Below are 24447 nucleotides of genomic sequence, written 5' to 3'. Positions count from 1 at the left end.
TCACAACCACTGAAACTGACAATGATTTTGTGATGTTTTCTGTAAACAAACCATGCTGTACAAACGATACTTGAGCTATTGTACCACAAAATGTATAAAATATCATGACATGTTCTCCGAGAGTGAGAGAAGGTTCGCAGCTGACGTTGTGCTAACAAACGTCTCTCTCTCTCTCCCCAGAGCTCTGGTTTCTTTGTACAATAAACTCCGTCGTTGAATCCCGATTCTGACTCAGAGACTGGTGATTTTCTCCACAAATTAGTGTAAGGCATTGGTACATGGTGCAGGGTGAAACTGATGTAGCTCACTGCCATACAAAATGCACACCCCCTTGACTGAGGACTGCTAACTAGCAGGGCAAGCTGCCTGGTTGTACAACTATGCTATTTGGGATGAATTGGCAAGGCAAGACAGGGATGTTAAGTGTATGCAGGTAGGTGTTAGATGTATGACAGCTAAAGCAGCATGGAACAGTCTTGTTTAATTTGTGAGCTCAGTACTTGTTTATGTGTACAAAGTGTCTTTGCAGCAGCCTTTTAATGCAGATCCGTGATTCCTAAACATATTGTCAGTGGTTTGGAGAGGTGCTATGAGGGGTTGGCAAATATCAGATGCTGATATCCATGGATGAGAGGTGTATGCACTGGGTGTCGATGCACTGTGCCCTGAGCGGCCGTTGCATGTTAAGCAACATGGAGGCTCTTTGTAGCTAGCTGCATGCTGAACTCAGCAGGTACTTGCTCTGACTTGCACATTGCAAATTTTGGCACTTAGTTTGCTCACAGAAGATGCTAGGGTGGGAAGCTGCATATTAGTGAAGCGAGATGTGCAGTGAGTAAAGTTAATAACATGCAGATATTGCCCTTCATAGGCAACTTGCTGCTCCCTAGCATGAGCCTTTGCTCAACCCCTGGAACTTGCTTAAAAGGCATAGCGAATTGTTTCTAAAGTTGAGACTGGCCTTGCTGGATGTCTTGAGTGCTTCTGCCAAGTTTCTCACCATTGCCCATGTTGTTCAAACCCCTGTAAGATTCTGTTCTATGTAACTAAATACTGTTGTAACTTATCATTCTTGTTCAACTTCAAGTCTGATGTTTTTCACTCAGACCCTGACAGCACATCATTGTTGTTTTATCTTTACAATGCAATTATACTAAATATGGGCTGCATTTTGTACTGATCATGGAACAGCACGAGCGATTTGTTTGACCTGCACCAGTGATACTAACAGAATTCAACTTCCTACCAGCTCAGAGCACCACAAGGCCTAATTTCTGAATCTTGCCTGTTTCCTGAGGCACCAGTCACCACCAGTCATCAAGCTCTCAAATGGGAGTGCAGCCAATGGTCAACAAGGATTATGTTGACTTTCAATTTTTCACTTCACTGGCTTGGGAACAGAATTAGAATATGTTTAAGCTAGCAGTTTCTGTGAATTGCAAACATAAAAGTCTGGGGTGGAGCAGCTGATATAGAACTAAGACAAAAATATAACAGAATGATGATGCAGTTAACCATTGAGTAGTTAATCGACAGAGAATGTAGACACTTGGTTGACTTAGTAGTCTTTGCTGTGCTCACAGATTACAGATGGTCAGCAAGATGATGCTACAATTGACTCTCTGGTTAACAAGGGATGTCATTCCTGATGGCCCTCTATTGGGGAAGAACCAGCAGAAAACTGCCTCAGGAGTTATTTGTAGTAAACTTAACAGCTTTATCTTTGCATTAAACACAGCAAACATACTTCTTTACACCTCGCTGACCTGACTGGATCAAATCTTTTCATAACTGTATTTATTGTTGTTGAATGGCCTCATTCATTGCTTAAAGTATACTTAAATAAATGTGAATAATTAAACAAATAAATTATAACCCACCTGGAATAGGTCTTTAGAAATTGTAGTGGATCTGTCCCAGACTGCACTAATTTGGGCTTCCACAGGCTGCCCTGAACCAGTCAGCACTCTTACTTTGTGAGAATTTACTTGCACTGTTACAACAGAAATGCGGTGCTGGTCTGTTGGGTTATAAAGCACAAGGAACCTGAAACATGAACATTTCCATTCCTTAAGATATTGCCATGATTTTTCAAATGCTGTTATGTTAACAAAATGTGCAAATTATTGTTTGATCTAGTATACAGACACCAAAAACATTTAGTTTGATTAAAAACAACTCAAAGCGCATATACATGTCAAAAGCTGAAATCTTACCCAAATTCCTTTTGAAAAATTTTAGACTTCTATCAGTAGAAACTGAAAAATGCAAACATCTTCCTCATGTATTAAGTGTTAACCTAGCTCAAAGGAAATTTTTCATCCTTTTAAGACAATTTATAGGTAATGACATTATTTCTTTGATCTCTGTGGCCTAACATCAGCCATTGATCAGTTGGCAGAACTTTCACATCTGAATTAGAAGATTGCGCATTCAGGTCACACTATTCCATACACATCAGCACAAAAATATAGGCTGACAGTCCCAGCACAGTGTCAAAAATAGGCGTTGTTTGAATTAAATGTTAAACTGATATTCTATTTACCGTATCAGGTGCACATAAAAGATCCAAATGTACTATTTCAAAGATGCTCTGTGCCTGGCCAATATCTTAGTCTCAATTAACTTTAAGTGAGAAACAAACAAAATGTGGTTGTTACTAAATTGATGTTTGTGCAAGTTGCAAGTCTTTCATTTATCTTTCATGCCATGTTAAAAATAGCCACAATTGAACAATAGTATAAAAGTTAATGAAACTACAATGTTCAATGTAACCACTTGCAATACATTTTGAGAATCTGAAAGATTTGGCTGTGAAGGTTAGAGGAATCATCTTGATGCTTATACTTTGGTGAGATGATGCAGAGACATCAGCATATTCCAGAGGAGAAGAAGGAAAAAACAAAGAGGGATCTAAGGCAGAACTTCCTTTGTTCAAGAGCCAGTTTGTGAAATTGTGTAAAAAGAGAGCCATCATACAAGATCCTGTCTCATCTGTCCAAAAAAGTGCCAATATGTTCAGTTACATGAAGACACGTGGCAGAACTGCACGACCCAGAGTGGACAATATCCTCAAATCAAGAGACTGCCAACCAGAAAAAGGAGCAGTGCAAAGCAGGAAGGATGCACTGTCACACTGGGCCAGATGGAATACTGTGAACAGTGTTGACTCACTTATCAAAGGAAAAATATGCTGGCATTGGAGGCAATTTAGGAAGGAATTACTAAGTCCAGTCAAAGATTGTCAGAGCAGCTATAATCTCATTAATAGTAAAAGCAGACTTGGTGGGCCGAATAGTCTGCTTCTGCTCCTACATTTTATGTGAATAAGCTGTCTGACATTTCTGTTCTTTTTTTTCTTTTCTCCCCCACGCTACTGCCTAACTACAGTACTGCTTATATTTTCCCCAGCACCCATGCTGTGTACGTGCAGGTGTGAAACACTTGAAAGATACAAGGTGCACGAATCTTTATTCAGTTTCCACCACCAAGAAGAAAAGAAACACCTAAATGGTCAGTGACAAGCAGTGCCCTTCACATCAAAGGACAATGCTGCGTGATCAAATAGTCATGGAGAGGGCGGGGATTAAATCAAAATAGAATTGGACGGGGAAATAATACACTCCACTCCCTGCTGCGCCCATCTCTCCCTGAACAACTCAAGGGTGTTGGTGGACACCGCATGCTCCTTCTCCAGGGACACCCGGGCTCTAACGTAACCGCGGAAGAGGGGCAGACAGTCAGCCCTAACGACCCCCTCCACAGCCCGCTGCCTGGACCTGTTTATGGCCAGTTTGGCCAGGCCCGGAGCAGACCCACTAGGAGGTCCTCAGATCTGCCCTCCCCTATCAGTACCAGGTGCCTGAAGATCAGGAGCGTGGGACTGAAGTGCAACCAAAAACAGAGGAGGTGGTTTTTGAGGAAATCAAAAAGGGAGTGCAAGCACCCACATCCAATATATACATGGTTCATGGACTCCACAGCACCACAGAACAAACAGTTGGGCTGGGAGTCCGTGAACCACCACAATCTGCGGTTGCAGGGGACCTCTGCGTGCAGCATCCTCCACCCCAGGTCCCCAAGAGAAAGGGAGAGTACTCCTACGTTGAGAGCACACCCACCACCTGGTGGCAAATGGGTACGCCAAGGTGTGTCTGGTCAGTGGATGAGGGAGAAGAGATGGACAGTGTGCAGCAGCAGTCGATACTGGGCCCACCATTTCATGTCCTTAAAAGGGTCAAAACTGAAATTCTGGAGGCGACTTAGGTTGTGGGGCACAGGTTCCCGGGGGAAGTACGGACCTTAGGGCCAATGTAAAATTCCGTCCGGGCAGGGGTAAGCGCGAACAACATTTCTATTCTTATCTGTCAGCCACGGCTCCCTGATTGGGGCTGTTAATCTGGACTAATCAGGGAACATACTCTTTGATGTCCACCTGCCCGATCTCGTGACAATCATTACATCACTCCCTCTCCGAGTTTGAGGACATATACTTGTTCTTTTTCTTGGAGAGCCACCTGTTGCATTTTAGCATCAGTCAGGTTTCTCCGACTCGGTGTCCAATATGGCCAGCGTCTAACACACAGGAGCTCACCTCTTGTGCTAGGAGCGCCTCAGGAAGATTAGATTAGATTCCCAACAGTGTGGAAATAGGCCCTTCGGCCCAACAAGTCCACACCGACCCTCCAAAGAGTAACCCCCCCCAACCCTGACTAATGCACATAACAACTATGGACAATTTAGCATGGCCAATTCACCTGACCTGCACATCTTTGGAATGTGGGAGGAAACCGGAGCATCCGGAGGAAACCCACGCAGACAGGGGGAGAATGTGCAGAGTTTGCACAGTCAGTTGCCCCAGGCTGGAATCGAACCTGGGGCCCTGGCGCAGTGAGACAGCAGTACTAACCACTGAGCCACCGTGCCACCCCTAAATTTCAGTAGACTCTCAATTTCTTCTTTAGAGGGCAAAGGTGTCGAGGTGGCTACATCCATCATGTCCATTTCTAATTCAGAGGACTCATCAACGCTTGGTGGACTGTGGTAACCCATGGGTTCTAGCAGTCTTTCTGATTTTTCAAAAGGGCAGGGCACATTTTGCTCCCAAACTGTTTGCAAATTTGTGGCTTTCATCTGGTCCACGTGCTTGTTCCAGACTGTCGTACTTATACAAACTTTATACATCACTGGCCCTTACCTTGCCTCAAACATGACTCTTACCCGTCCAGGACCATTTCTGGGATTCTGACATTAACTTTGTCCCCATATCAAACTCTCTGTCTCACTTGGCAAAGTCTAATGTCTGGCATTGGCATCCCTGAAGCCCTGGTCTGGGAAGATCAGACTTAACTTGCTGCAAAGTCTTATACCCATTAGCAACTCTGCCAGTTCTATCCTTGTAGGTGCATGTAGAGTGGCCCTATAATCAAATAAGAACCACGACAGTTGCGCATCCAGTAAGGCTGTAGGCTGTTTCTTCTAGCCAGCTTTCAAAGTTTAGACTGGGCTGGCAAAAAGCGCATTGGATGATGAGTGGGTATGGAGCTGTCTTTATTTGTCAAATTCCATTCGACCTAAGATAATCCTCAAATTCCCTGCTGGTAAACGATGTGAACAACACTTCCAGGACTTCACATATTGAAAAAGAATACCTGTAGTTCTCTAAATTTGATGAACGGACTCTATGCACGCCCAATCATTCTGAGTGAACGGCTACAATGATTAAGAACGTTGAGCCCATGAAAGGACCTATACTCGATGTGTAACCGAGTCCAAGGTTTACCTGGCTATTCCTACGGATGTGGGGAGCTATTGGCAGTAATTTTTGTCCATGTTGCACTCTAGGCACTGCCTAGTCACCAGCCTTAACATCTCGCCAAAATCTTTTGGAAAACCCTGGGTGGTCCTGGGGGATTTCAGCAAGTATTTGGTGTCAATTCTTGCTTGGAACAATTACGCTTTCTCTCTACAACCATATGCTGTCCTCTTCTGTGGGCTGATGCCAACGGTCCAAAAAAGTTTCAATATCAGTTGTGACGACGCTTTGGTTTCCCCTCCATCACCACCAGTTGTTTCAATTTAGACATGATTGGATTATTCTGCACCCACAGAGTGATTTTGTCAGCTGTGACTGCGAGTGTGTCCAGAAAATAGAGTACCATTACAGAGTCTTCCAATGATGGTACCACCAATGGTATATCAGCTAATGGAAGGCAGCTCAAAGCATCAGTATTCGTTACCCTGCCTCCCAGACACTGTTCTAACCTGTAATTGTAAGCACTTAGTAGTAGGGGTCACTACTGAATACAGCTTGAAGCTATGGGAGGCACTGCCTTGACCACTTTAAGCAAACAAGTACGGGACTTGTGGTCTGTTATTAGTATAAATCTTCATTCATAAAGGTACTGGTGAAACCAACCTAATTCCAATTATGACCGCCAATTCTTCTTTCTCTATCTGGGAGTATTTAGGCTCTTCATTAGGCCAAGTTCTGGATGCATGCACGATTGTGCATTCCTCTCCATTGGGCCACCTGTGAGCTAACACCATCCCAATGTCATACAGGAAGTTACCATGTCGGTACCAGATCTTTCCTGAGAACATAGTGTGCCATCATCTAGAACATAGAACATTACAGCGCAGTACAGGCCCTTCAGCCCTCAATTTTGCGCCGACCTGCGAAACCAGTCTGAAGCTTCTCTAACCTACACTATTCCATTATCATCCATATGTTGATTCAATGACTATTTAAATGCCCTTAAAGTTGGCAAATCTACTACTGTTGCAGGCAGGGCATTTCATGCCCTTACTACTCTGAGTAAAGAACCTACCTCTTTACTGTCCTATATCTATCATCCCTCATGCTAGCCCCTCGTGCTAGCCATCACCATGTAAGGAAAAAGGCTCTCATGTCTACCCTGTCTAATCCTCTGATCATTTATATATCTCTATTAAGTCACCTTCTTATCAACCTTCTTCTCCCTACGCTTAGTAAGCTTAGAGGAAGAGAGTGGTTTATTTACTTCATTGAAAGCTAGGGTTTGTCTATGAGACTATTTCCAAAGCTGACCCTTTTTAGGGGTTAATACAAGGGTGCCATTCCTGATGAGGGGCTCTGGCCTGAGGCGTCGAATTTCCTGTTCCTTGGATGCTGCCTAGCCTGCTGTGCTTTGACCAGCGGCACATTTTCTGCCAGGATGAAGGCCAAGTTATTAATGTTTCTTGAGTCATTTGCCAATCTAAGAAATTACCTAAGCTCCTGGAGAGACATAGGAACTGGAAACACCTTTGACTGTCTTCTTCTAATGGGTGTAATCCAGTTTTATTGACACTGTAGCCCAAACAGGTCTCTTGAGGGCCTGGAACACACATTTTTCCCTTCTTAGGTATATACCTGCCTTGAAAAATGTGCCTTAGGTCTGTGTCCAAGTTCTTGAAGTGTTCCTTATTATGTTTCCTTGTTATTAGGATGTAATCTAGATAAGTGGCGATCTGGGGTAGACCTTGCAAAATGTTCTCCATCCGCTGCAAAAAGCAGCTAATTGTTTGTTTAAAATCCCCACAAAGACTAACGGAGCCATCTTGCTTCACAATTGATATGACTGGTGCTGCCCATTCTGCAAACTGGACTGCTTTGCTGAATCCTTTGTTTTCCATCCTCTTGATTTCTGCCTCTACTTGGGCTTTTAAGGCAAATACCACTGGATGGGCCTTGCAGAATCATGGAATTACTTCAAAGCTAGCATACAAGGTGGCCGTGGCTCCTCTAATAATCCCTAGACCTTCCAGGAAGACTTCCAAGTATTTAATTAGGACTTCACACAGGCCGCCATTCTCTATCTGAAAAATGTTGACCTAATCGAGGTGAATCTCTTGCAATCAATTTCCCCCATCTAGCTTGAGCCCAAGCCCACAGTCAGTGGTAACTGAACCAGCTGCTTTTCTGAACAGACTCGGACCCAAGTTATACCCTTAATCTGTAAAGATTCCCTGATACAGGTTCTCAGCTTAGCCAAGGTCTTGTGCAAAACTAAGTACTGGACTCCAGTAAAAACTGGTCCTATGATTACAGATATGGTTGTGTCGATATTTATCTCCATTAGAACTGGATGACCCTTTAACCAGATGTTTAGTTGATTAGTTCTGATTTGGATATTGCTAAGCAATTTAACTTCCAATCATACATAGGTGGATTTTCCAGGGTATTAACTCCCCTGCATACTGCCCTATGAATTATCTTGCTCAATTTAGTTGTAGTAGGATTCTTTAGCACTTTCCACCACCAGCAACTTTCCTTGCCAGCCAGGATCATGAGGACAACTTAACCTTGTAGTCAAGGCTGGCCTTGTTTTGGGGTTTGGGCTGACCTAAAATCCCTCTGATCAGGATATGTCCTGAGTGAGGCTCTGCAATTGCCTAGAGTCAAGCAGTGTTCCCCAAGCTCAGTCAGACTGGTGAGGGTGTCCACTTCTATCAGAATATCCTGCAAGTCATATGCTCCAATTGTAGCGTCTCTTTGAGGTCTTGTTGGGCTTCAGCTAGTAAGTACTTTTGCACAGTACCATCATTAATCCCACATAACAAACAGTCTCAAAGCATCTCATTAAGGGTTAAATCAAAATCACATTCTTCTGCCAGTCGTCTTTACCTAGTTACCAATACAGATATCCCCAGTTCTTGAATTGTTGAGTAAAAGCGATAGCATATCAGAACTGGAGAAGGCTTAGGGTCATGATATTCTTTAAATATATCTGTCTTGAAAGGTTTAAATATCTAGTGCCTCGGGAAAGTTAGGCTCCTAATAACAGAAAAAGCTGTGGCTCCACAGGCTGTCAGGAAAATTACTCATTGCTTCTCATTTGCCACAATGTTGTTTGCTGAAAAAAAAAAGCATTCTTTCAGCATACTGGGCCTAGTTCTCAACAGCAGTGTTCAATGAGGCAAGCTTCCCAAACAAAAACATGATGTATAAAATGCTTATCCCAACTCAAAGGTGGCTGTTGCGAGTAAGTTTCTTCAGGAGCCGTGCTTTTCTCTCATTGCCACTGAAATAACTCCACAGAGTACAGTATCCTGTCACCAAGTCATCCTTTTTGACACATGCACAGTCCTTAACATTAACACCGCCTCTTCAAAATCAGCTGCCAGAATCTATGACACTCCTCTTACTGTCAGCCTGGGCTCTGTCCTTGGACCAGATTAACAGCCCCAGTCAAGGACCACATATTCTTTGCTGTCCAGCTGGCTGAGCTTGCTACAATCACTACACTCTTTAATGATGAAAAATATAAATTCATTCTTATCAGTCATGTACTTTACAGTGGACAATCCTTAAAAGTAATAACATAAATCTGGAATAAATTGCCCATTCAACCTTGGAAAAAATGAGAGGAACAAAAGGGTAAAGATTACATTGCACTCTAGTTCACTAGGTACTTGGATAGCTTTGTTAATGTAATCAGTATTGCAAAAGACTTCAGGATGTGAAAGATTCTGAATGCTAGGCAATGATGACACAAGCATTTTATGGCAATCAAGGAATGGTGTGAGATGATGTCCTGAGCATACAAGCCTAAACACATGCAAACATACAAAGAACAAGAGTAGGCCACCTAGGCCATTCAAGCCTGCACTGCTATTCAATAAGATCACGGCTGATCAAATTCTAACCTCAACTCTACATCCCTGCATATTCCCAATAATCAAGAATCTATCTACTTTTTCTTTAAAAGAATTTTAGAATTCTGTATCCCCTGCTTTGTAAGCAAGGGTGTTCCAAGACTCAACCCTTTGAGAGAAAAAAAGTTTCCTCATCTCTGTTTTAATTGAGCACCTCTTTATATTTAAAATTAGACCCTTAGTTCTACATTCCCTCAGAAGTAGAAACATGATTTCAGCATCCACCTGGTCACGTCTCCTCAGCATCACATTTTTCAATTAAGTCACTGCTGACTCTTCTAAACTCCAGAGGATACAGGCCAAGACTTTCCTCCCACAGCAATCTCCATTTCAATCTGTGTACTGGGCAGGAATAAAACTGTATTTAATGACTTGCAATGCTCGCAAAATATTTCATCTCCAGGAGTGGAGGGAGCCTCTACATCCAGACCATCTTACACCTACTCCTTGGGCAAAAAGTAGCAACAGACCAACAATACATAGGGAAGATTACATCCTTATGATGGAATAATTCCACAAATTACTCACAGTTCAGTGACTTAGCAACATGAGAAGAACCTTTACTAACGCAATGTCAGAAGTTATATGATGACTTCTGATGAAGGAGCAGTGCTCCGAAAGCTTGTGATTTCAAATAAACCTGTTGAACTATAACCGAGGGTGATTTTTGACTTTGTCTATCCAGTCCAACACAGGCAACTGCACAGAACATAATGAGTGCTATTTTCAATATTCTTAGACATAATACAGCATAAAAGAGGGCCCACCTTTTCCAAATATACCCAGATCAGATAATATCTGGCAACAGACCATAGTACACTAGCAAACCATTTCAAGATACATGTATGAAATAAGGAATGATCAATACCACATTACCACCCCACTATCCATGTTCAAATGATCCAATTGAACATATGGCACATACTATCAAATTACTGATCACTAAATGTTGGTCAACAAAGCAACATTTTTACATTGCATTGCTGCATTTTCACGTAGTATTAATCGAGGTTATTACCATCCCCAGTATGACTTATGCCTGGGAGGCAAGTGTGAACGACTTTACCCTGTAACCATTCCAAAACATTCCAAGACACAGTATTCTTCTTCTTAACAGATGGAGGAGAATTCAAGAGATAAATTATAAGAAAACAGATAGAGAACTACCAAAACTGTGAATTGAGTGGAAAGTGCAACTTAGAAATTTAAAGATTTTTAAGATATCTAACTAGTCCAGATCATACAAAATCATTGTTGATCATGATGCTTATGTCACAAAGGAATAAAAGCCAGCATATGGATCATGCAGCATATCAATCATGCATGATTAGAGTGAGGAAGAACACTCTAATGAAGATGATTGTGTGGAATGATAGCAATCAGTAGCAAGACAATCAAGTTGTCAAACAAGTGAAAAAAGAACATTGGTTACTTCACCAAATGGATAGATGATCAAGATGAATTGTCAAAGTTCTGAAGCATCACAGTGAACTTTGAACTTTGTAACTCTGCTTTACCTATTTGTATAACGATCAAATTGGCAATACGCAACTGGGTACAACCACATATATCTGTTCGGGATTTATTTCAATCTTTAGAAAATTGAAGATTTTTCAGTATGTCTTATGGTCAGTATGCCCATTTTTTTTTTTAAAGAGAAACTCATAATATCATTATTATATCATAGTGTTTGACCGGAAGGTATAAATATCTCACACTCTGTTACCCTGTGGTCACTTGAATGATGACATGTTACAGGAAGGTGGACTCTCTGTATAATTTAAAAACATAATATCATCATTTAGTAGGGACTGGCAGGGATGCCAGAGACTGACTGGAAATAGAAAACATGTGATCATTTCATGTCTATCAAGGAGTAATTGGGTGAGAACTGGATGTTTAAATGGGGAAACTCGTGGTGTGTGATTTAGAATAAAACACTAACTAGAAAAATATAAACACTGTGTGACCAACTTTTAACTCCTAGTGTTGAACAAATTTCAGTCCACAAAATTTACTTATATGTGAATGGAATGTTTGTATGTAATAGCTAGCTGTACTAAACATCTGTTGAATTCTTCGATATCACTATATCAATGTCCAGAGTTAAGGAAACAAGGAATAATATGAGCATTGTTGCATCAGATAAATGACTCTGAGGCAACTATCAACTCCCAATCATTTATAGGGAGCAGTGGACGTGCTCAGCTATTTTTCTCTCACTGAGCCTATTTAGGCTATTATAGGCCACTTAAGCACCATACTATTTTATTTGTTTAGGGAATGAGGGCATCACTGGCTGGGCCAGCATTTATTACCGATCCCTAATTGTCCTTGAAAAATGAAGGTATGTTATGAATATCCTTCCAAATATAGTAGTTGTGGGTTTGGAAGAAGCATTAGTCAATTTTTGCAAAGATAAAAATTACACAATACCAGGTTATAGTCCAACAGGTATATTCGAAAGCACTGGCTTTCGGAGCATTGCTCCTTCATCAGGTGGTTGTGGAGAATAAGATTATAAGACACAGAATTCATAGCAAAGGTTTACAGTGTGATGTAACTGAAATTTAATATTGAAAACAACCTGGATTGTTTGTTACATCTCTCATCTTTTAGAATGACCATCTTGGTTTCAGTTCTTTCATATGTAAATCACAAAATTTTTGTTTAAAAGTTACATTCTCAACCTAACTTTAATAATAGGTGTCATTCAGTCCAGATACTATATTGAAGGTGTGAGCTTTCCTTATGAGACTGTCTGTGCCACAATAGTCAGACTGATTCTGATCTACAAAACGACTTACAGAATCTTACATGGATTCATGCGGTTTTTGAGCAAAGTAAAATGTAATTCTGCAAGTATAAATTCACCCCACAAACTTATATGTGTATGTGTTCATGTGGATGTGTGTTAGTGGTGAGTGGGTGGGGGGGATTAATAAGTGTCTGTGAGACTCAGTGTATATGTGAGTGAAAAGGGGTATAAGAGAGTGTGTGTGGGGGAGTGTATGTGTGAGCGTATGAAAAAGGGACTGCATAAGTGGGCACGCACACGTGCGTATGCGTGTGCTCACACGTTGCGTCTTTGTGTAATCGTGAAATGGGGTCACATGTAGTTTGACATGAACCCAAGGTCCTAATTGAGGCCAACCTCACCAGTACCAAACTTGGCTAAGAGTCTCTGCTCAGCCACTTTTCGTTGTTGCCTGTCACAAAGGCCGCCTTGGAGGACGGTCACCTGAAGGTCCGAAGTCGAATGCCCCGGACCACTGAAGTGTTCTCTGCCTGGGAGAGAACACTCCTGTCTGTTGATTGTTGTGTGGTGTCCATCCATTTGTTGCTGTAGCCTCTGCTACAGGCCATTCGACCTCGGACCTTCGGGTGACCGTCCTCCAAGGTGGACTTCAGGACAGGCAACAACGAAATGTGGCCGAGCAAAGGCTGATAGACAAGTTCAATACCCATGAGGATAGCCTCAACCGGGATCTTGGGTTCATGTCACACTACAGGTGACCCCAACACACACACACACACACACACACACACACACACACACACACACACACACCCTCACGCAGACCCTCTCTTTTATGCTCTCACACATACTCTCTCACACTTTCTTACAGACACTCATAATTCCTCACCCCCACATACACACACCCAAGTGCACACATACACAAGTTTGTGGGGTGAATTTGTACTTGTAGAATTACATTTTATTTTGCTCAAAAACTGCACAAATCCATGTAAGATTCTGCAAGTCGGCTTTACAGATTAGGATCAGTCTGACCATTGTGGCACAGACAGCCTCACAGGGAAGCTCACACGTTCAATACATTGTATGGGCCAACATGACATCTTATTAAAGTTCACTTGAGAATGTAACTTTTAAACAACTGAAACCAACATGGTCATTCTAAAAGATGAGAGTCATAACAAACAATCTAGGTCTTTTTCAAAGTATAATTTCAGTTACATCACACTGTAAAAGTTTGCTATAAACTCTGTGTGTTATAATCTTATTCTCCACAACCACCTGATTAAGGAGCAGCGCTCCGACACCCCAGGTCAACACCTGCGTCTCCAAATCAATTTCTGCAGTACAACTTCTGAACGTACATTGCTGCGAAAATGCATTAGTTGTGGAGGGAATGAATATTTGTGGGTGCGAGACCAATTAAGTAAGAATGCATGTCCTGGATGGTATCAAGCTTCTTGATTATTGTTGGAACTGCACTCAGTCAGGCAAGTGGGAAGTATTCCATCACAACCTTGACTCTATCGATGGCAGGAAAAAGTGAGGACTGCAGATGCTGGAGATCAGAGCTGAAAATGTGTTGCTGGAAAAGCGCAGCAGGTCAGGCAGCATCCAAGGAGCAGGAGAATCGACGTTTCGGGCATGAGCCCTTCTTCAGGAATGAGGAGAGGGTGTCCAGCAGGCTAAGATAAAAGGTAGGGAGGAGGGACTTGGGGGAGGGGCGTTGGAAATGCAATAGGTGGAAGGAGGTTAAGGTGAGGGTAGGGGCGGAGAGGTCAGGAAGAAGATTGCAGGTTAGGAAAGTGGTGCTGAGTTCGAGAGTTGGGACTGAGACAAAGTGGGGGGAGGGGAAATGAGGAAACTGGAGAAATCTGAGTTTATCTCTTGTGGTTGGAGGGTTCCTAGGCGGAAGATGAGGCGCTCTTCCTCCAGCCGTCGTGTTGCTATGGTCTGGCGATAGAGGAGTCCAAGGACCTGCATGTCCTTGGTGGAGTGGGAGAGGGAGTTGAAGTGTTGAGCCACGGGGTAATTGGGTTGCTTGGTCCAGGTGTCCCAGAGGTGTTCTCTGAAACGTTCCGCAAGTAGGTGGCCTGTCTCCCCAATATAGAGGAGGTCACATCGGGTGCAGAGGATGCAGTAAATGATGTGTGTGGAGTTGCAGTTGAAGTTGTGGCGGATATGGAAGGATCCCTTGGGGCCTTGGAGGGAAGTAAGGGGGGAGGTGTGGGTGCAAGTTTTGTATTTCTTGCGGTTGCAGGGGAAGGTGCCAGGAGTGGAGGTTGGGTTGATGGAGGGTGTGGACCTGACAAGGGAGTCACAGGGGGAGTGGTGATAGGGGAGGGGAGGGAAATATATCCCTGGTGGTGGGGTCCGTTTGGAGGTGGCGGAAATGACGACGGATGATATGTTGTATATGGAGGTCGGTGGGGTGGTAGGTGAGGACCAGTGGGGTTCTGTCCTGGTGGCGATTGGAGGGGCGGGGCTCAAGGGCGGAGGAGCGGGAAATGGAGGAGATGCGGTGGAGCCCGAAACATCGATTCTCCTGCTCTATCGATGGCAGACAAACTTTGGGAACTTACAAAGTGAGCTATTTGCTCAATAATTCCTCTCTTTAATCTGTTTTTATAGCCACACTATTTATTTGGTTAATCCAGTTCAGTTTCTGCCCACGTTCATTATTATTTAGCAGGAGAGGCACTTACTAGGTGGATAACTCAGCAGCTTTTCTTGAGTCAGCTTGTGCTGAGCAAGTAATGGGAAGTAGAGAAACTACCTTTGAGAATCGCTGACCCACCTTACAGCCTTTCCAGAAGGTCTTTAAAAATATTCAATATGTAAATTGCAAACCTGGGTGTTACGCTTAATTCAATAGTTGTTCTTTGAGGCAATGAGTCTTGCGAGGCTTGACTATCATCCTGAAATGAAAGAGAGAGCATTTGAATGAAATTATAGTATTTTGTTATACCAATTAATCTATTTAAATCAAAAGATATCCTTAACTAAAGGAAAACAGAAAATGATGGAGAAACACAGAAGGCTTGGCAGCACGTGCGTTTAGTGAAACAAAGTTAATAGTTTGACTTCCTCTGAATAGAAAATATTAATTCTGTTTCTCTTACCACAAACCTGCAGAATGTCTCCGGCATTTTCTGTATTTACTTCAAATTTCCTACATAGAATCATAGAGACATACAGCATGGAAACAGACCTTTCGGACCAACCCATCCATGCCGAACAGATATCCCGACTCAATCTAGTCCCACTTGCCAGCACCCGGCCCATATCCCTCCAAACCCTTCCTATTCGTATACCCATCCAAATGCTTCTTAAATGTTGCAATTGTACCAGCCTCCACCACATCCTCTGGCAACTCATTCCATATACGTATCACCCTCTGCCTGAAAAAGTTGCCCCTTAGGTCTCTTTTATATCTTTCCCCTTTCACCCTAAACCTATGCCCTCTAGTTCTGGACTCCCCGACCCCAGGAAAAAGACTTTGCCTATTTATCCTATCCATGCCCCTCATACTTCTGTAAACCTCTATAAGGTCACCCCTCAGTCTCCGATGCTCCAGGGAAAACAGCACCAGCCTGTTCAGCCTCTTCCTATAGCTCAAATCCTCCAACCGTGGCAACATCCTTATAAATCTTTTCTGAACCCTTTCAAGTTTCACAACATCTTTCCGATAGGAAGGAGCCCAGAATTGCACGCAATATTCCAACAGTGTCCTGTACAGCCGCAACATGACCTCCCAACTCCTGTACTCAATACTCTGACCAATAAAGGAAGGCATACCAAACGCTGCCTTCAGTATCCTATCTACCTGCGACTCCATTTTCAAGAAGCTATGAACCTGCGCTCCAAGGTCTCTTTGTTCAGCAACACTCTCGAGGATCTTATCATCAAGCGTATATGTCTTACTAAGATTTGCTTTCCCAAAATGCAGCACCTCACATTTGTCTGAATTAAACTCCATCTGCCACTTCTCAGCCAATTGGCCCATCTGGTCCAGATCCTGTTGTAATCTGAAATAATCCTCTTCGCTGTCCGCGACACCTCCAAATTTTGGTGTCAGCTGCAAACTTACTAACTGTATCTCTTATGTTCACATCCAAATCATTTACATAAATGACAAAAAGTAGAGGGTTCAGCACTGATCCTTGTGGCACTCCACTGGTCACAGGCCTCCAGTTTGTAAAACAACCCTCCACCACCACGCTCCGTCTTCTACCTTTGAACCAGTTCTGTATCCAAATGGCTAGTTCTCCCTGTATTCCATAAGATCTAACCTTACTAATCAGTCTCCCATAGGGAACCCTGTCGAATGCCTTACTGAAGTCCATATAGGTCACATCTACTGCTCTGCCCTCATCAATCTTCTTTGTTACTTCTTCAAAAAACTCAATCAAGTTTGAGAGACATGACTTCCCACGCACAAAGCCATGTTGACTATCCTGAATCAGTCCTTATCTTTCCAAACACATGGACATCCTGTCCCTCAGGATTCCCAACAACTTGCCCACCACCGAGGTCAGGCTCACCGGTTGAAAATTTCCTGGTTTGCCTTTACCGCCCTTCTTAAACAGTGGCACGTTTGCCAACCTCCAGTCTTCCGTCCTCTCACCTGTGACTATCGATGATACAAATATCTCAGCAAGAGGCCCAGCAATCACTTCTCTAGCCTCCCACAAAGTTCTCACATTTGCAGTATTTTAGCTTTTAACATTCTGAACTTAATGTTAGTCACACTATAATAACAAATAATGAACATTTGCTTTGCACAGCACACTCAAAACTTGCAACTACTGGATCTGCACATTCCTCAAGGTCTGATTCAAAATATTACACAGACCTGTGGGCTATATGCAAGCTTTACACTATGATTTTCATACCAAATATTTCTCTGATTCACTTCCTTCCCAGTCAAGAAGGAATTGTGGAGAGATACAGAAAAAGTGTGGGAAGACAGGGAATCACGAGACAAACACCAACACTTTAAACAGTGAAGGAGAAAAAAAAACTGGACAATGCAACAGCACCTAAAACAGCAATCGGCTCCAATTTACCTTCAGATCAGACTGATTGTATTTCAGAAAAAATCAAGTGTGACAGAGTCATACAGCATGAAAAAAGACCCATCAGTCCAACCAATCCATGCAGAACATAATCTCAGACTAAACTAGTCCCACCTGCCTGCACTTGGCCCATATTCTTTCAAACGTTCCCTAATCCTGTATTTATCCAAGTGCCTTTTAAACATTGTAATTGTACCCATATCCACCACTTTCTCTCGAAGTTCATTCCACACATTCTCCCCATGTCCGCGTGGGTTTCCTCCGGGTGCTCCGGTTTCCTCCCACAATCTAAAGATGTGCAGGTGAGGTGAACTGGCCATGTCAAATTGCCCATAGTGTTCAGGGATGTGAAAGTCAGGCGCATTAGTCTGAGGAGCCTTGATTATCCATATATCAATTATCCGAATTTCAGATTATCCGAAGAAGATCTCAAGGTTCCGATAGAAACATTACAAAGAGATGTTACCAACACTGATCGTGTCTTTTGTTTACAATAATTAAAAGTGAATTTGGCTTACTACAACGCTGCCGAGAACAGGCCTGGACATCAATGGGACTCGGGCACCGTCTCCAAATGACTGCCCTCCCTCTCTCTCTCTTCCCCAACACTTTCCATGGAGTTCTAGACAGGGATGTACCCTAAACCCCTGTCCACAGATAATCTCTTCAACATTGTCCTGTACAGGGCAGAGTGGGAACTCGTTAAAAAGGTGTGTGTGTGTGTGTGTGTGTGTGTGTGTGTGTGTGTGTGGTGGGGGGGTTGCAGGGCAAGGGGTGTGCTGTTGCCTAGTCTCCTGAACGGGAAGCAGACATAGTAAGTGCTCCCTCTGTCAATCCCATTTAAGTGAAGCAGCAGCAGGGAGAGGCTACAGCCATGCTACAGGTCCCTAACATACAAGTGTGTGCCTGCTCAGAAACAAACCCTGGGACAGAAAGAGGGAGCAAGGCAGGCAGAGCGATTCAGACAATTGAGGTTCCTCTGTGTAGGGTAGGGGGGAATGGGTCTGGATGTGTTTCTGTTTGGAGGGTCAGTGTGGACGTGTTGGGCCAAAGGGCCTGTTTCCACACTAAGGATTCTAAAAAAAATATGAACCACCCTCTGTGTAACAAATCTGCCTCACATCTCTTTTAAATTGCTGTCCTCTCACCTTTAAAAATGTGCCCCTTGGTCTTGAAATCCCCCATCCTAGGAAAAAGAAATTTCCCATCAGCTCTATCTATACATCTCAATATTTTATAAACTTCTGTCAGGTTGCCTCTCAACCTCCTATGCGCCAGTGAAGTAAGTCCCAGACTAACCAGCCTTTCTTTATATCTCAAACACTCCATACCTGGCAGCATCCTGGTAAATCTCTTCTGAACACCCTCCAGCTTGATAATATTCTACCTGTAATTGAGCAACTAAAACTGGATACAGTTTTCCAGAAGAGGCTTACCAATATCCTGTACAACCTTAACGTGATTTCCCAACTCCTATACTCAAAGGATTGAGCAAAGAAGGCAAGTGTGCCAAATGCTTTTTTAACCACCCTGTCTACATGTGATGCAAACTTCAAAGAATTATGTACCTGCACCCCAAGGTCCCTCTAGTAAAAAGTGAGGTCTGCAGATGCTGGAGATCAGAGCTGAAAATGTGTTGCTGGTTAAAGCGCAGGTCAGGTCAGGAAACTGATGAAGGGCTTTTGCCCAAATCGTTGAATTTCCTGTTCCTTGGATGCTGCCAGACCTGCTGCGCTTTAACCAGCAACACATTTTCACCCCAAGGTCCCTCTGTTCTGCAACACTGCCCAAGGCCCTACCATTAATTCTATCAGCTCTACCCCTGTTTGTTGTACCAAAATGAATACCTCACACTTATCCAGATTGAACTTCATTTTTCAGCCCATTGACCATTTGATCATCACAGGAAAACAGGTAGATGATTGGTTGGTGAGCATCCTAGTAACTTGCATTTCAAATTCAGGTAGTTCTTTAAATTCATTTGTGAATGGTGGGTGTCACTGGTTGTGCCATTTATTGCCAATCCCTGGTTGCCCATCACGTGGTGGTGGTGGTAAGCTGCATTCTTGAACTGCTTCAGTCTATTTGGTATAGGTACACTCATGACACCATCAGGGAGGGACTTCCAAAATTTTGATCCAGAGATTGGAAATGATATACTTCCAAGTCAGAATGGTAAGTGACTTGGAGGGGAATTTGCAAGCAGTGGTATTCCCATGTATCTGATGCACTCATTCTTCGAGATCAATTGTCATAGATTTGGAAGACACTGTCTCAGGAGTCTTGGTGAATTTCTGCAGTGCATCTTCTGGGTGGTAAACACTGCTGCTACGGAGAGTCCTTGGTTGAGGGAGTGAATAGTTGTGGATGTTGAGGCAATAATGCGGGACACTTTGCTGTTGCTTCTTGAGTGCTATTGAAGGTGCATTCATCCAGGCAAGTGGCAACTATTCCATCATATTCTTGACATGTGCCTTGAACATGGTGGACAGGTTTTGGAGAGTAAGGAGGTGAGTTATGTGCTGCAGAATTCCTAACATCTGACCTGCTCTTGTAGCGACCATATTTATATGGATGGTTCTGTTTGGTTTCTGGTCTTGTGGGATATAGCTAAAGTAGTGCTACTTCTGCAATCAGGTGCTGCCCACCAGAAATATATTTCCCTCCCCTCCCCTCAGCATTCCGAAAAGACCACTCCCACTGTGACTCTCTCGTCAGGTCCACACCCCTCCACCAACCCAACCTCCACTCCCGGCACCTTCCCCTGCAACCGCAAGAAATGCAAAACTTGCGCCCACACCTCCCACCTTACTTCCCTCCAAGGCCCCAAGGAATCCTTCCATATCCATCACAAATTCAACTGCACCTCCACACATATCATTTACTGCATCCACTGCACCCGATGTGGCCTCCTCTATATTGGGGAAACAGGCTGCCTACTTGCAGAACGTTTCAGAGAACACCTCTGGGACACCCGAACCAACCAACCCAAACATGGCTCAACACTTCAACTCCCTCTCCCATTCCACCAAGGACATACAGGTCCTTGGACTCCTCCATCGCCAGACCATAGCAACATGATGGCTGGAGGAAGAGCACCTCATCTTCCGCCTAGGAACCCTCCAACCACAAGGGATGAACTCACATTTCTCCAGTTTCCTCATTTCCCCTCCCTCCCCTTGTCTCAGTCAAATCCCTCAAACTCAGCACAGTCTTCCTAACCTACAATCTTCTTCCTGACCTCTCCGCGCCCACGCCCACTCCGGCCTATCACCCTCACCTTGACCTCCTTCCACCTATCGCATTTCTAAAGCCCCTTCCCCAAGTCCCTCCTCCCTACCTTTTATCTTTGCCTGCTGGACACACTTTCCTCATTCCTGAACAAGGGCTCATGCCCGAAACGTCGATTCTCCTGCTCCTTGGATGCTGCCTGACCTGCTACGCTTTTTCAGCAACACATTTTCAGCTCTTACTTCTGCAATCATAATTACTCATGCAAGGTAAATGAACTCACACCATGTATAATTGTTTCAGCCAAGAGCTGAGTCAACAAGAATGAAAACTGTGAGGGAAATACATAATTGTTTTTGTATTAGCTAAAATGTGCATGCAAGAATGAAATGTGCCTGCAAACAGTGGTAGATGTTACAGACAAATAGATGAGGTGCTGTGAGGGGAGGGGGTTAAGCTAGATATGCCTGTACAAACAGTAGTTATAAGCATGTGTTTCCCATTTCTGCAAAAACAAGAACAAACCACAATCAAGAAGTCATGAGGTCATAAGGTCATAACAAGTAAGGGAGGATATACCTAACAATGGTCCGCAGCAGGATGTGGTCAAACAGACTTGTGAAGCTAGAAATAAGCATTTTGTCACAGACAAGGCCGGATAAGACAAGAGATAAACAAGAGTAATGGGTCTTAGAGAGGTGGGAGATGTAAACAGGGGAGGAACAATGGAATGAAAGAATAAGAACCAAATTACATAAATGTTGTGTACTAGTTGAATTCAGTGTGTGAGTGTCCCTGCCTTGTGGACAGTGGACACCACACCCTCTCGCAAGAGTGAAATAAATGACACTACTGATTCAGATCTTGTCTCGGACTGAAATTATTGAAGTGAGTGAGCTTCGTTTCTCACAGTCTCAAGGATGTTAACCCCCAGCATATTGATATTGAGGGATTCAGTGATTGTAATGTTATTACATATCAAGGGACAATGGATATATTCTTTCTTGTTGGAAATGGCTATTGCCTAGCATTTGTGTATCAGAAATGCTACTTGCTACTCTTCAATCCTGCTGGAACTAAACTGGCTACATCTGGGAAGAATGTTCTCAGATGTTGGGGAAGTCCTGAACTTTGGGGGGGGGGGGGGTTCACAGTCTAAGAATAGGGCTAAGTCATTCAGGATTGTGGTGAGGAAGAATATCGTCGTTCAAAGAGAGTTGTGAATCTGTGGACGTCTCTACCACTTAAATCTGTTGGGACTAGTTTATTTGATAAATTCAAGCGGAAGCTGGACACGGCCTTTGCAGCTAAAGCGATCAAGGGGTATGGAGACAAAGTGGGATTGGGATACTGAAATGGCATGATAAGCCACGATCATTTTGAATGGTGGTGCAGGCTAGAAGGGCCGAACGGCCTACTCCTGCATTTATTTTGTATGTCTCTAGTTTCTATTACTTGTTGCTTATGCTGTTTGGTATGTAAGCAGCCCTGTTTTGCAGCTTCACCAGTTTGATACTTCATTTTCAGATATGCCATGTGCTGCTCCTATAATTTTAGTAATAATGAAGTACACTTGTAAGAGTAAAGCTTATTAAATTGGCTGGTAAACATTTCCTAATTTTGTTAACTCACGAATTTTCACTTGGGATAAGTAGAAAAAAATATTAGATATTAAAAATATAATCACAGGGAGGACTAGATATGTTAAATTAACATTAAATCAGTGAAATAATTAATTAAACACACAAAGTTGGCACTGCAGGTAATATGTAGGAGCTGCAGAATGCGACAACCTGCAGATACCACTTTAGCCAAATATACATCCGCAACTGGATGAACTTGAGCTCAGTCACTGAGGTGGAGGATGAGCTGCAGATACTGTGACAAACCAAGTGGTGGAACGTTACCTCAATATTTTGCTCCCGGAGGCAGTCTCATACTTCAAGATAGGGTCAACTGATTTGGTCCATGGTCAAGGACATAAAGTGTGACTGAGTGTGGCAAATATGTTGCTACAAAAGACAGAAATGAGGATCCTCCAACATTAGCAATTGTTGAGCAGGTTTGAATTTCTTGCAGCTTGTGTAGACAAATGCAGCACTGCAGGATTGTTAAGCAAACTCACCTTGAAACTATGGTGCACAAAGCAATTTAAACAGGGGAAGTTAATAGGAACGCAGTGATAGCAGGGGACATCATAGTTAGGGGGATAAACAGTTCTCTGCAGCTAACAACAACAGTCCAGAAGGCAGTGTTGCCTGTCCAATGTCAGGATGTTGCCTGTCTGCTCTGAACTAGTGTGGATATTGCAATGGGAGGCAAGGGATCCAAGTTGTCATGGTCCATTTAGGTACCAGTGACAAATCTAACACAGGAAAGAGGTTCATATTAGACAGTATGAGTATAGAGACATGGAGATGTACAGCATGGAAACAGACCCTTCGGTCCAACCTGTCCATGCTGACCAGATAGCCCAACCCAATCTAGTCCCACCTGCCAGCACCCGGCCCATATCCCTCCAAACCCTTCCTATTCATATACACATCCAAATACCTCTTAAGTGTTGCAATTGTACAAGCCTCCACCACATCCTCTGGCAGCTCATACCATACACGTACCACCCTCTGTGTGAAAAAGTTGCTCCTTAGGACTCTTTTATATCTTTCTCCTCACATCCTAAACCTATGCCCTCTAGTTCTGTACTCCCCGAGCAATTAGAGGCTAAATTAAATAGGAGAACCACAAAGGGTATTAACTAAGATTAAAGGTTAGTCACAACAAGGTAGATCGATTTATAGCGAAATGGGGCAGCAGGCTGATCAAGACTGCAAACTGAACATTCCAATATTTTTCAACATTTCAGAAGGACAAGCAAAGAAGAAAAGCAGGTAGGATGGTGCGGTATTAAAGGATGAGATCAGTACATTAGTGAAAGAGAACAAGATGTAGAATCAATTTAAGTGGAGTGAAGAAAGATCAAGAGGCAGCAAACATTGGATGATGTTGTTTATAGGCCACCAGACAAAACTGGTAATGCAGAGTAAAGCAGCAATCATGGGGAACTTCAATCAACATTCAGGCTCAGTTAACTTTATTTGCACTAATGCCATGCACGATAAAATTGCTGAAATGTGTAAGAGATGATTTCCTAGAACAATGCTGAGGAATCAATTTGAAACCAAAATATCTAGTGCGGTGCATTGAGAACAGGCTAATTAATAATCTCATTGTAAAGCACTGTTCAGGAGAGTATGACCAAAAAACACAAAATTTTAAATGACACAGTTTAATTTGAATCTAAGAATTGATTTTCATTTATGGGAAATAGGCATCACTGGCTGGGCCAATAGCATTTATTGGCCATCCCTAAATGCCCTTGAGAAGGTAGTGGTGACCGGACTTCCTGAATTGCTTCAATCCATTTATTGTATATGGACACACAATGCGTTAGGAGTTCTAGGATTACTGACCCGGGTTTTCCGGGTCCTTAAGGGGGAGGGGGAGCAGCCCCAGATCGTGGTCCACGTTGGCACCAACGACATAGGTAGGAAGAGGGGTGAGGATGTTAGGCAGGCTTTCAGGGAGCTAGGTTGGAAGCTCAGAGCTAGAACGAACAGAGTTGTTGGCGCTGGTTTGTTACCCGTACCACGTGATAGAGAGTCGAGGAATAGGGAGAGAGAACAGTTAAATGCGTGGCTACAG

General features: G+C 43.2%; 1 protein-coding gene across 2 annotated transcripts in view; it reads right to left on the bottom strand.

Moving 5' to 3' along the window:
• man2a1 (mannosidase, alpha, class 2A, member 1) overlaps positions 1-24447 on the bottom strand; it is a 219479-nt gene that overhangs the window by 74406 nt on the left and 120626 nt on the right. For both annotated transcript variants that reach the window (XM_060837296.1, XM_060837306.1), the window contains 2 exons: positions 15287-15354; positions 1881-2046 (listed from right to left, as the gene is read on the bottom strand). In XM_060837296.1, the coding sequence (XP_060693279.1) occupies positions 1881-2046; positions 15287-15354 (234 nt within the window). The remainder of the gene's footprint in view (positions 1-1880; positions 2047-15286; positions 15355-24447) is intronic.

This window comes from Hemiscyllium ocellatum, chromosome 2, assembly GCF_020745735.1.
Source record: "Hemiscyllium ocellatum isolate sHemOce1 chromosome 2, sHemOce1.pat.X.cur, whole genome shotgun sequence".
Taxonomy (NCBI): Eukaryota; Metazoa; Chordata; class Chondrichthyes; order Orectolobiformes; family Hemiscylliidae; genus Hemiscyllium; species Hemiscyllium ocellatum.
Note: the sequence above shows the minus strand (reverse complement) of the source record. Positions and strands in the feature narration are given on the sequence as shown.